General features: G+C 48.5%; 1 protein-coding gene across 5 annotated transcripts in view; it reads left to right on the top strand.

Moving 5' to 3' along the window:
• Positions 1 to 13,177, top strand: part of LOC135056114 (uncharacterized) — a 65,355-nt gene that overhangs the window by 32,925 nt on the left and 19,253 nt on the right. For 3 of the 5 annotated variants that reach the window (XR_010243898.1, XM_063960889.1, XM_063960890.1), the window contains 2 exons: positions 9,462 to 9,626; positions 11,557 to 11,704. Coding sequence is in view for 4 of the 5 variants with exons in the window: in XM_063960889.1 (XP_063816959.1) it covers positions 9,462 to 9,626; positions 11,557 to 11,599 (208 nt within the window). In the remaining variant the exon portion in view is untranslated. The remainder of the gene's footprint in view (positions 1 to 9,461; positions 9,627 to 11,556; positions 11,705 to 13,177) is intronic. The other 2 variants (XM_063960887.1, XM_063960888.1) reach the window with 1 other exon arrangement.

The raw sequence follows: 13,177 nt of genomic DNA, 5'->3' as shown, positions 1-13,177 counted from the left end.
ACTGATGGAGACTACGGTGTGGTATAATGTGAATTGGTACTATTATGTGGCCATGCCCCTTCCCCAATGAAGCCCCTCCCCTACATTATTTGCTCACGTCATCAGCGAGCACTGTCCCTGTTTTAAATGGGGAAAAGTGGGGCACCAAAGGAATCGTACACCCTGGGTGCCATAAGGTCTAGAACCAGCCCTGGATCCTGCCCCCCTCAGCAAACCCCGCCTCCACTGGGGCTGCTTACAGAGGTTTCCTCAGCTGGTTTTCCATCCCAATCTGCCCTTGGCAGCAGTCAAGCTTAGCTTCTGGAAGACAGCCCGGGAGATCGTGACTGAGTTATCTGGCTGGTGCTGATTGCTAAGTAAAGCCGGGATAAATAGCTGCTGCACAGACAGAGGTTGGTGCACGCCGTGAGGCATGGCTTCTTCATAGGGAAGGGGTGAACCCTCAGTTATCCCCCTGTAGTTGTGTCCCCAGCAGCTGTGCCACCAGTTAATTTGCCCCCTGTAGTTGTGCCCCCAGTAGCTGTGCCCTCAGTTGATTTGCCCCCAGTAGCTGTGCCTCGTGTAGTTGTGCCCCCTGTAGATCTGCCCCAAGTAGCTGTGCCTCTTGTAGCTGTGCCCCCTGTAGCCGCTTTGAAACCCTAAACAAAATAAATACACCATACTTACCAGCCTCGCTCCTGCTTCTGGACAGCTGCTGCCGCTGCCTCCGGGCGCCGGCTCCTCTCTATGGGAGAGACGTCATGACATCTCTCCCATAGCAGCGCCGCACTGACACTAGGGTCAATTTTGACCTCTAGCGTCAGTTAGCGACGCCGGCTGCAGCGGGCACACACCGCGCTCGCTGCAGCCAGGGGAGCGGAGAGAGAGGGAGGTAATACTTCTATTCACTGCACGTTATGGAGCTGGCAGGGTGACTGGGAGCGCTAATGTATTGTAATACAGCTATATCACTGCATGTGTGGAGCTGGTAGGGTGACCAGGAGAGCTGATGTGATGTAATACGGCTATATCACTGCACGTATGGAGCTGGCTGGGTGACCAGGAGCACTGATGTGATGTAATACGGCTATATCACTGCACGTATGGAGCTGGCTGGGTGAACGGGAGCGCTGATGTGATGTAACTATGCTATATCACTGAACGTATGGAGTTGGCAGGGTGACCGGGAGCGCTGATATGATGTAACACTGCTATATCACTGCACGTATGGAGCTGGCAGGGTGACCAGGAGCACTGATGTGATGTAACGCTGCTATATCACTGCACGTATGGAGTTGGCAGGGTGACCGGGAGCGCTGATATTATGTAACACTGCTATATCACTGCACGTATGGAGTTGGCAGGGTGACCGGGAGCGCTGATATGATGTAACACTGTTATCTCACTGCACATATGGTGCTGGCAGGGTGATCGGGACTGCTGATGCGATGTAACACTGCTATATCACTGCACGTATGGAGCTGGCAGGGTGACCAGGTGACCTATTTGATCCTTATTTCTGTGTAAGGGTATCCTTATGTCTATCCCATTCATGTTTATATTGCTCTACTGTCTTAGCCTCTACCACCTCTGATGGGAGGCTATTCCACTTATCCACTACCCTTTCTGTGAAGTCATTTTTCCTCAAATTTCCCCTGAACCTCCCTCCCTCCAGTGTCAGTGCATGTCCTCGTGTCCTAACTTCTCTTCATTTGGAGAATGTTTCCCTTTTGGATCTTGTTTTACCCCTGATATATGTGACAATCTCTATCATGTCCCCCCTTTCCCTTCTCTGCTCCACACTGCACATAGGGGGTCATTCCGAGTTGATCGCTCGCTGGCAACTTTTTTCAGATAGTCGCCGCCTATGGGGGAGTGTATTTTAGCTTTGCAAGTGTGCGAACACTTTTGCAGCCGACGGCACAAAAACTTTTTTTTTTTTTTTCAGTTTCTGAGTAGCTCTGGACTTACTCAGCCGCTGCGATCACTTCAGTCTTTTTGGTCCCGAAATTGACGTCAGACACCCGCCCTGCAAACGCTTGGACACGGCTGCATTTTTCCAAACATTCCCAGAAAACGGTCCGTTAACACCCACAAACGCCCTCTTTCTGTCAAATCACCTTACGTTCCACTGTGCGAATGGATTCTTCGTTAAATCCATCACCCATCACCGATCCTCTTTGTACCCGTACGACCCGCCTGCGCGTTGCGGTGCTTATGCATGCGCAGTTTTGCCGAGATTTAACCTTATCGCAGTACTGCAAAAAGTTGCTAGCGAGCGATCAACTCGGAATGACCCCCATAGTGAGATGTTTTAGTCTTTCTGGGTATGTTGTGTGATGTAGGCCATGCACCATACTAGTTGCCCTTCTTTGTACAGTCTCTAATGTAATAATATCCTTCTGAAGATATGTCCTCCAGAACTAGACACAGTATTCTAGATGATACCGCACCAGTGACCTATACAGTGGCATTATTACTTCTCTCTGCTGCTGATTCCTCTCCCTATGCACCAAGCATATGACTAGCCTTCCTCATTGCTGTGTTACATTGCTTACAGTGAAATGGATTGTAACTGCGCCTGTCAGGCAATGAATATATGGATGTGCTTGAAAGACTTGTAAAAGAGAAAAAATAAATGATTTACTAAGTTCGTTATAGACAGACAATAATTCTAGATGTCACAAATCGCATAACAACAATCACAGTTGGCTCTTGATAAAAGAAATAGGGAAATTTCAATAGAAAGAATTGAATGAGAAAAAGAAATGCTGGTACTTGCAGTGTCCCTAATAAAGGGAGTGTGATTAGTCTTATGTCCACTAGAGGATGGCGCCCCACCTCTCTGTGTATGAAGTGTCTTGTGTAATGAAGGGAGCGCCTTAATAGTTCCAAAACGTGTTACGGTCTCTATTGGTCCGACACTCAGGTGGTGGAGGGGGGGCGGGGGTGGTGGTGGTGTAAACAGAAGCCCGGTGACGATGGTAAATACCTCCAATGATTGTAAGGGGTGCCCCTATGTTGTACTATGGGCGTGGGGACTGTTAGCAGAGGTTCAGATATAAGAACTCCGGACACACTGTCCTCACCGGGGTCCATGTATGATCAGTATGACGCTCCGTTACAAGCGCCCTAATGATTCCCAGAATTCCCGGTCAAGATGGGGTCTTTATCAAGATGGCCGTTACAGACTCCCTGACAAAGACCCCAATGGGTGGATACGCGTAGGAGAACCAGCCCCTGCATGTGTTATGATTCCAGTACTCCTGACCGGAGGAGATCTCATGGCAATGGTCAGAGTACTGGAAGGGAATGCTGGTTATGGGAGCGGGAATGGAAAATAGCCCCTGGCGCCCTAACTCCGTTGTCTCGCCCGTGCTGTCAGAAATCCCCTGCGAGACTATGGTTGCTTGAGCCCATGGCAGCCGCGTTTGAAGGGCGGATTAAGTCTGCCCAACTCCGATGCCCCCTCAGGTCTTAATGGGAGACAAAGGGAAATCCGAGACAGGGTGATAACAAGGGGCCCTCTGACTAAACAACCAGGCCAGGGGCTACAAGCTAACTGACAAAACATAAAGTATGTGCGGAAACCCGCCAGGGAAAAGAACAACCAAAATCCACTTGTCCAATACTCCTACCCGGCACCGCCGGATACCAGAGTGGACCTGTGGAAGCGGAACCCTCCGCAAAATGCACCAAAACATAAATAATAAATAATAAAGCGGACAAGCCGCAACACACGGCAAGGCCGTGACTCACGAACACCACTGGATGTTATAAGGTGATTAGTCAGGACTCCAGGAATTAGATGACAAACTTCCGAGTTCAGAGCTTCCAATACTGGAATGACCGGATACAGCAAGACTGGAACAGACTCTCAGCAAACAGAGACAGCATGCAGGAAGCTATTACCGGCGTCTGTGAGAAGCCCTGGGAGTGTATTTAACAAGGAGTCCTCCAATCAGCTGCCAAAAGGCTGATTAGAATAAATGCCGTGCAGCTGCCTTGCTGCCCGGCCAGAGAGCAGGAGAAAACATTAACCCTTAAAGCCTAGCAATGGGGAACACGGTCCGCCAGTGGCGTCCCCGTTGCTAGGGTCCGTGCGGCTCAGCGTGCCCGGCGTCCAGCGTTGCCAGGGAGCCGGCGGCTGTTCGCGTACGGCGTCCCTGGTTGCTAGGCGCCGGGCCGCACCGACGAGCGGACCCCGGCGCCTAACAGTACCCCCCCCCTTGAGGAGGGGTCAAGGAACCCCTAAAGCCAGGCTTCCAAGGAAACTCCCGAAAAAATGCCCTCTTGAGCCTTGGGGCATGAAGATCCTTATCCAGGACCCAGGACCTTTCCTCTGGACCATAACCTCTCCAGTGAACCAGAAAATAGAGCCGGCCCCTGGACAACTTGGAATCGAGAACCTTCTCCACCAGGAACTCCTGTTGCCCCTGTACATCCCCTGGAGATCTTCCCTGAGAGATCTTCCAAGGAAATTTATTGGAAGAAATGTATGGCTTCAACAGGGAGCAATGAAACGTATTACCAATCCGAAGAGATTTTGGTAAACGTAACCGGAAAGCAACTGGGTTAACTTTTTTAATGATATGAAATGGTCCAATAAATTTGGGTCCCAACCTAGCTGAAGATTGTCGAAGTCTAATGTTACGAGTCGACAACCATACCCTATCTCCCACCTTAAAACTGCAAGGACGTCGGAGCCGGTCAGAAAATTTTTTCTCTCGAAAGGCCGCTTTTCTGAGAGCAAGGTGCACTTTTTTCCAAATGGCTCTGAGATGGGAGGTTAAGGTTAGCGAGGAAACTGAGGAATGTTGAAAAAAAGAATTAGCTCTGGGGTGAAAACCAAAAACTGAAAAGAATGGAGACACGTTGGTGGAGGAATGACAAGAATTATTGTAAGCAAACTCCGCCAATGGAAGAAACTCGGACCAATCATTCTGGAGTTTAGCTGAATACAAACGCAAATACTGTTTCAATGATTGGTTAACTCGCTCGGTTTGCCCGTTGGACTGTGGGTGGTAACCAGATGTTAATGATAATCTCATCTTTAATGAAGCACAGAAACACTTCCAGAATTGTGCAATGAATTGTGGACCCCGATCAGAAACAATATCAGTGGGCAACCCATGAAGTCTGAAAACATGGCGGAGAAACAACACTGCCAATCCTTGGGCAGATGGCAGTCGGGGAAGGGCAATGAAATGAGCCATCTTGCTAAAACGGTCTACTACCACCCAAATGACTCTGCACCCAGCTGAAAGGGGAAGGTCCACCACAAAATCCATGGAAATATGAGACCATGGCCTGAGAGGGACATTCAAGGGCATAAGTTGCCCGATAGGCAAGGAACGGGGAACCTTATGCTGTGCACAAACCTGACATGAAGAAACAAACTCCTTAACGTCTTTAGAAAGACCAGGCCACCATACTGAGCGGGAGACTAACTCCAATGTCTTAGAGATCCCCGGATGCCCGGAAACTTTGTTATCATGGAACTCAGTCAAAACAGTTGCTCTCAAGAACTCAGGGACGTAAAAAGACGACCAGCAGGAGTATTTCCAGGAGCTTGGTGTTGAAGCTGTTTTAACTGGATAAATAAATCTTGTGTGAGGCCTGCCCAAATGACTGAAGATGGAAGTATGGGAGTAACAGGACTGTTATCATGAACCGGAAGAAAACTGCGTGACAGAGCATCTGCCTTGGTATTCTTGGAACCTGGCCTGAAAGTTATAATAAATTTGAAACGAGTAAAGAACAAAGCCCAACGAGCCTGCCGGGCATTCAGCCGCTTAGCTGATTCGATGTATTGCAGATTCTTATGGTCAGTCAATACTGAAATGGTATGTGTTGCTCCCTCAAGCCAATGCCTCCACTCCTCGAAAGCCCATTTAATAGCCAGTAACTCCCGGTTACCAACATCGTAGTTGGATTCAGCGGATGAGAATTTCCTGGACATAAAGGCACAAGGATGTAGTTCCAGAGTGTCCGGATCCTTCTGAGATAGGATAGCCCCCACTCCAACCTCCGAGGCATCAACCTCAACAATGAAGGGCAATTCTGGGTTGGGATGTCTGAGGACTGGAGCTGAGACAAAAGCTTGTTTCAAGGCCTGAAAGGATAACTCGGCTTCATGTGACCAGTTGGTAGGATCCGCTCCCTTCTTAGTCAGTGCAACAATGGGAGCAACCAGGTCGGAAAAAGAATGAATAAATTTTCTATAATAATTCGCAAACCCTAAAAAGCGCTGAATTGCTTTTAAGTTGGTGGGTTGCGCCCAGCTAAGGATGGCTTGGAGCTTCTTAGGTTCCATGCAGAATCCCCGAGGGGAAATAATGTACCCTAAAAAGGATACCTCCGTGACATGAAACTCGCACTTCTCCAGCTTGGCATATAGATGATTTTCACGTAATTTTTGAAGAACCTGACGCACCTGGGTAACATGTTGTTCAATTGATTCAGAATAGATCAGGATGTCGTCTAAGTAAACGACCACGAATCTTCCTAGAAAATCACGGAGCACATCGTTAATGAGATCCTGGAATACTGCCGGAGCGTTAGACAAGCCGAACGGCATCATCAGATACTCGTAGTGACCCGACTGAGTACTGAAAGCCGTCTTCCACTCATCTCCCGACTTGATTCGGATGAGGTTATACGCTCCCCTCAGGTCAATTTTAGAAAAAATCACAGCCGAACGCAGCTGATCAAAGAGGACAGAAATCAGCGGCAGAGGGTAAGTATTTTTAACTGAGATCTTATTCAGGGCTCTAAAGTCAATGCAAGGTCTGAGTGATCCGTCTTTTTTCTCCACAAAGAAGAAGCCTGCACTTAAAGGGGATTTAGATGGCCTGATAAATCCTTTCCCTAGGCTCTCCTTAACATACTCATTCATGGCCGCAGTTTCTGGCCCGGATAATGCATATAACCTTCCCTTTGGCAATGTGGCACCAGGAATTAGCTCAATAGCACAATCATAAGGCCGATGGGGAGGCAGAATGTCTGCATTGCCCTTGGAAAACACATCAACAAAGTCCTGGTATTCCACGGGAATGAGTTCGGGAATGGCAGCAGCTATTCTGACGGGAAACGTAATACATTCCTTATTACAGATGGTACCCCATTGTGAAATCTCCCCCGACTGCCAATCAATGGTGGGATTATGAAAGGCCAGCCAAGGGTGACCCAGAACCACTGGAACTGCTGGGCAATGGGTAAGGAAAAACTCAATTTTTTCGGAATGAAGAGCTCCTACCGTAAGTAGTACAGGGGGTGTACAGAGGGAAATAACCCCATTGGACAAGGGACTCCCATCTAAACCATGCATGGTGATACACCTACCCAAGGCTAACTGAGGAATACCTAAGGTCTTGGCCCACGTTAAGTCCATAAAGTTCCCTGCAGCTCCACTGTCAACAAAAGCCGACACCGAGGAACAGAGGCTGCCAAAGGAAACTTTAGCTGGGACTAAAAGGGAGTTCTTCGAGGAGATAAGCTGCAGACCAAAGTGAACCCCCTCACAATTCACTTGGTCGAGGCGTTTTTCTGACTTGATCGGACAATTACGGGCAAAATGTCCCTTACCCCCACAGTACAAACAAAGACCAGAGTTTTGCCTTCTGGCTCTTTCTTCTGGAGACAGCCGGGAGAGACCCATCTGCATGGGCTTCTCTACGTCCTCAGGAATGGAAAATACACATGGAGTAGACCTGACAGGTGCTCCTTTTTCAGCCCTCCGCTCTCTGAGACGACGATCAATCTTAATAGAAAGCTCCATGAGTTTATCGAGAGTCTCAGGAGCGGGATACTGAAGGAGACTGTCTTTTATAGACTCTGATAAGCCGAGGCGAAACTGACTGCGCAGGGCTGGGTCATTCCAGCCACAGTCGTTCGAACAACGGCGAAACTCTGTACAAAAAACTTCTGCAGGATTTCTACCCTGTCTGAGAGTGCGTAACTGACTCTCAGCGGATGCCTCTCTATCAGGGTCATCATACAAAAGCCCTAAAGACCCAAAAAAGGCGTCTACTGATGACAACGCCGGATCCTCTACTTTTAAACCGAATGCCCAGGTCTGAGGATCTCGCTGGAGCAAAGAAATAATAATTCCGACCCGCTGAGATTCAGTACCTGAGGAGATCGGTCTTAAACGAAAATAAAGTTTACAGGATTCTTTAAAATTAAAAAACTCCTTCCTATCACCAGAAAAACGGTCAGGCAAGTGCATTTTTGGTTCAGGGACTACCCTCGGGGAAGTTCGTAAAAGATCTTCCTGCGACTTCACCCGAAGGGAAAGATCCTGAAACATCTGAGTAAGTTCTTGAATCTGGCTGACTAGGAGCTGACCAGGATTTGGCCCTAAACCTGTGGGATTCATGAGGCCGATAACTCTTACAAAACTGAATAAGGAAAAAATTAAACCCAGTTTAATTTTAGGTTTTGGTATGGCCGGTAATAATGTTATGATTCCAGTACTCCTGACCGGAGGAGATCTCATGGCAATGGTCAGAGTACTGGAAGGGAATGCTGGTTATGGGAGCGGGAATGGAAAATAGCCCCTGGCACCCTAACTCCGTTGTCTCGCCCGTGCTGTCAGAAATCCCCTGCGAGACTATGGTTGCTTGAGCCCATGGCAGCCGCGTTTGAAGGGCGGATTAAGTCTGCCCAACTCCGATGCCCCCTCAGGTCTTAATGGGAGACAAAGGGAAATCCGAGACAGGGTGATAACAAGGGGCCCTCTGACTAAACAACCAGGCCAGGGGCTACAAGCTAACTGACAAAACATAAAGTATGTGCGGAAACCCGCCAGGGAAAAGGACAACCAAAATCCACTTGTCCAATACTCCTACCCGGCACCGCCGGATACCAGAGTGGACCTGTGGAAGCGGAACCCTCCGCAAAATGCACCAAAACATAAATAATAAATAATAAAGCGGACAAGCCGCAACACACGGCAAGGCCGTGACTCACGAACACCACTGGATGTTATAAGGTGATTAGTCAGGACTCCAGGAATTAGATGACAAACTTCCGAGTTCAGAGCTTCCAATACTGGAATGACCGGATACAGCAAGACTGGAACAGACTCTCAGCAAACAGAGACAGCATGCAGGAAGCTATTACCGGCGTCTGTGAGAAGCCCTGGGAGTGTATTTAACAAGGAGTCCTCCAATCAGCTGCCAAAAGGCTGATTAGAATAAATGCCGTGCAGCTGCCTTGCTGCCCGGCCAGAGAGCAGGAGAAAACATTAACCCTTAAAGCCTAGCAATGGGGAACACGGTCTGCCAGTGGCGTCCTCGTTGCTAGGGTCCGTGCGGCTCAGCGCGCCCGGCGTCCAGCGTTGCCAGGGAGCCGGCGGCTGTTCGCGTACGGCGTCCCTGGTTGCTAGGCGCCGGGCCGCACCGACGAGCGGACCCCGGCGCCTAACAGCATGCAAGCAGAATCACCACTAATCAGAGCTCTATCCAAACTTATTTCAGGTTCCCTCAGAAACACCGGTGTACGAGGAGAGCGCGGAGCCGCAGCAGCGGCGACCACATGATAAGAAGCCTTAACCAGAAGCCACCAGGAAACAGCAGCAGCTGTAGGAGACGCGAGGAGAACAGAAGCAGGTGGACGCTGAGACACACAGAGCTTAGGAACAGGTAAGACTCCGTAAGGAGAGGAGACAATCCTGGCGGACCGTCCTTCACAGGCCTCGAAGCTGTTGACTCCCCCCCCCCCCTCTCCTCTCCTAATACTGGCACTGAATCCTGGGGATCATTAGGGCGCTTGTCACGCAGTGTCATCCTGATCATACCTGGACCCCGGTGAGGACAGTGTGTCCGGAGTTCTTATATCTGAACCGCTGCTAACAGTCCCCCCACCCATAGTACCACATAGAGGCAGCCCTTACAATCATTGGAGGTATTTACCATCGTCACTCGGCTTCTGTTTACACCCCCCACCACCACCACCACCTGAGTGCCGGACCAATAGAGACCGTAACACGTTTTGGGACTATTTAGGGGCGCCCTTCATTACACAAGACACTTCATACACAGAGAGGTGGGACGCCATCCTCTAGTGGACATAAGACTAATTACACTCCCTCTATAGGGACACTACAAGTACCAGCAACCCCCCATCTTTTCTTTTTTTCATTTAGTTCTTTCTATTGCAATTTCCCTATTTCTTTTATCAAGAGCCAACTGTGATTGTTATGTGATTTGTGACATCTAGAATTGTCTGTCAATAACGAACTTAGTAAATATTTTTTTTTCCCTCTCTTACAAGTCTTTCAAGCACATCCATATATTCATTGCCTGACAGGCGCAGTTACAATCCATTTCACGGTTAGTATTTTATAGGCAGGTTTTGGGGAAGCCCCATCTTACAATCTTGCTGCCCACAACAATATGCCCGTATCGGTGAGCGCGAAGTGAAATCTTCTAGTCAACTTAGTTACGTTGCTTACCTGCCTTTATGTCACCTGAGATAGTGACTCCTAGATCCCTTTCCTCCTCAGTAGTTCCCAGTATAGTGCCATTAATACTATATTTAGCCTTTGTTACCTGAGATAGTGACTCCTAGATCCCTTTCCCCCTCAGTAGTTCCCAGTATAATGCTATTAATACTATATTTAGCCTTTGGATATTTGAGACCCCAAGTGCATGATTTTGCATTTTTTTGGCATTAAACTGTAATTGAGGTGGTAATGGAGAGAGGATGAGATGAGGTGGTGTGGTGTGGGGTAAATGGGATTGGAGCAGTAGTAGAAGGGAATTGGGCTCTGTAACTTCAGGGAAGGGTAATGGAGGAACTAGAGAATGGGTCTTGGATTTTATGAAAGATGAATAAGGGAAATTGAGACAGCGGGACATAGGTGGTAAGAGTGGAGCCATGGGAGTATCAGAGGGAGTACATTGGGGTAATAGAGTAAGGCGGATGATGGTTTCCTTAGGGTGGGGAGAGGTGTCTGGAACAGGAATGGAGGTAATAAAGGATGAAGAGATAATAGAAGGATGGGAGGTGTAGTGGAGTGGTAGAGGGTAATTACACATTGAGGTTAGTACAGGGGACAGAAGTGTAAAAGTAATGAAAGTTGGGGTAATAGAGGGTGGGTGGATGAAGGAGGCAAACTGGCGATAATGGAGGGTGAGGTGATTGGTAGTGGGGTTGTTAGAAGGAGGGCAATGGGGGTGATTGCGGGTGGAAGGGAGAGCTGTCTGGGTACAATAGGTGGTCTGAAATGATAAGGGAGGAGAATGAGCGAACTAGAGTAGGGGGCTGTGGCCTTAGTGAAAATGGAGGGAAGTTAGCGGAACTGGAGCACCAGGATGGTGAGAGTTATACAGGGCAACAGTGCATGCTGGTGCTATATAACTGCATTGGGGGTCTGGGCATGTGGCCCCTCTATCTCAATTAGTTGTGGGGGAGGGTTGTTCTGCTGAATAGTGGGTGCACTGTCCGTGTCCATCTGAAAAGCCCCAGCAATTCTGTGATATATGTATTACCTCTTCCATACTATGTCCATGCTGCTCTCTGTGGGGCTTATATGATGTGATGTCCTGACGGCTGGTGTCTTTCTTCCAGGCATGCAGATGAAGAGCTCAGAGTGGAAGCAATGCAAGTCTAATGCTCAGGTGTGGAGAACCGGGGGTATGGAGGCATCCCAGTGGAAAGTAAAGGGATCGGTGACTGACCAGTTCCATCCAGAAGATTGGGACCATCCACTATCTGGGTGTGTAGGCTTGTCCATTACTCTGTATCTTCCTGTCCTTCATACCTCCCTCTCTGCAGGCTTTTCCCTCTTCAGATTGGCTGCTTTATGTCATTATAGAGGTGTTCTCCGTAGCACCATAGATGCTGTGACCGTGTTATAGCATAAATCAGGGGGAATGCTTCAGTTACCTGCTTATTCCAGTTACCAAATTCTCCAATATGTGTTCATGAGAATACACCTACACCACCCTGACATGTGTCCCATGTACCTGTATATCCTGCACGGTGCTGTCCACAGTGCGTTACCTGTAATCCCAGCAATCTCCCATATCATTGTACCGTGCCCCTCACATACACAAGGCTCCAATATGTGTCAGTGAGAATACACCTGTACCCAGGGCCGTAACTAGGTGTGTGCTCCGCACATAGCGCTGCAGGGTAGGGGGCGCTGTTGACAGCACTTGTCAATTATAAATGATCTAATTAATTTCACTTGCAGTTTCCTCCCTTTTTGAAGCCCAGCATCTACTGACCGCCTCTGTCTCCTATCCCCACCCCTATTGTCGCTAATACCTATACAGCATTTATGGACTTAACTTGAGAGCTCCTTGTTGTTCAGTCGCACTGTCCTTCATTACATTTCAGGATGCTGATGTGCCCAGGATACAAACCCATTGCCTATGACATTGCAGTCGGACACACTATTCATTGAGCTATCTGCCCTTGCATAGAAAGCTAGAGAATTCCAAGCTGGAGAGTTCTAACCATTTGAAGTTTACCTTGTACTTTTTGTAAAGGGGTGATAAGAGTTACCTGTAATCCCAGCAATCGCCCATATCATTGTACCGGGTTCACTACGATATGCCGGCGGTCGGGCTCCCGGCGCCCAGCATACCGGCGCCGGGAGCCCGACCGCCGGCTTACCGACAGTGTGGCGAGTGCAAATGAGCCCCTTGCGCGCTCACCACGCTACGGGCACGGTGGCGCGCGTCATGGACCCCCACCAGGAAGAATAAGTGTCAGTATGCCGGCTGTCGGGATCCCGACGCCGGTATACTGTGCGCCGGGATCCCGACAGCCGGCATACTGAAGACCACCCCATTGTACCATGCCCTTCACATACCCATCACCCTGTCACCTTACCAGAATCCTGTATTTATACCCAAATAACATAGTGGCAATTGGAGCCTATACCAGCATACATGGTAGTAACAGTCACAAAGCATAAACACTCAAACACGATTGTAGTTGTTATTTTAGTTTATTGTTGTTATATTATAGTTGTATATAGATGTTATAAGTTGTTATATTATAGTTGTATTTAGATGTTGTTATAGTACAATATAGTATAGTACAACTTATAGATGTTATTCTTTGATGTTAAACAGTTGGTATATGAGGATGGTAAATAATAAGTCCGTTGTTACTTACATCTGGAAGATGGTGAGCTGATGTAAGTATCTCGCTGTAAGCGGGTTAGTCAGATCTCTTT

The sequence above is a fragment of the Pseudophryne corroboree genome, chromosome 3 (genome assembly GCF_028390025.1).
Source record: "Pseudophryne corroboree isolate aPseCor3 chromosome 3, aPseCor3.hap2, whole genome shotgun sequence".
NCBI classification, from domain to species: domain Eukaryota; kingdom Metazoa; phylum Chordata; class Amphibia; order Anura; family Myobatrachidae; genus Pseudophryne; species Pseudophryne corroboree.
Note: the sequence above shows the minus strand (reverse complement) of the source record. Positions and strands in the feature narration are given on the sequence as shown.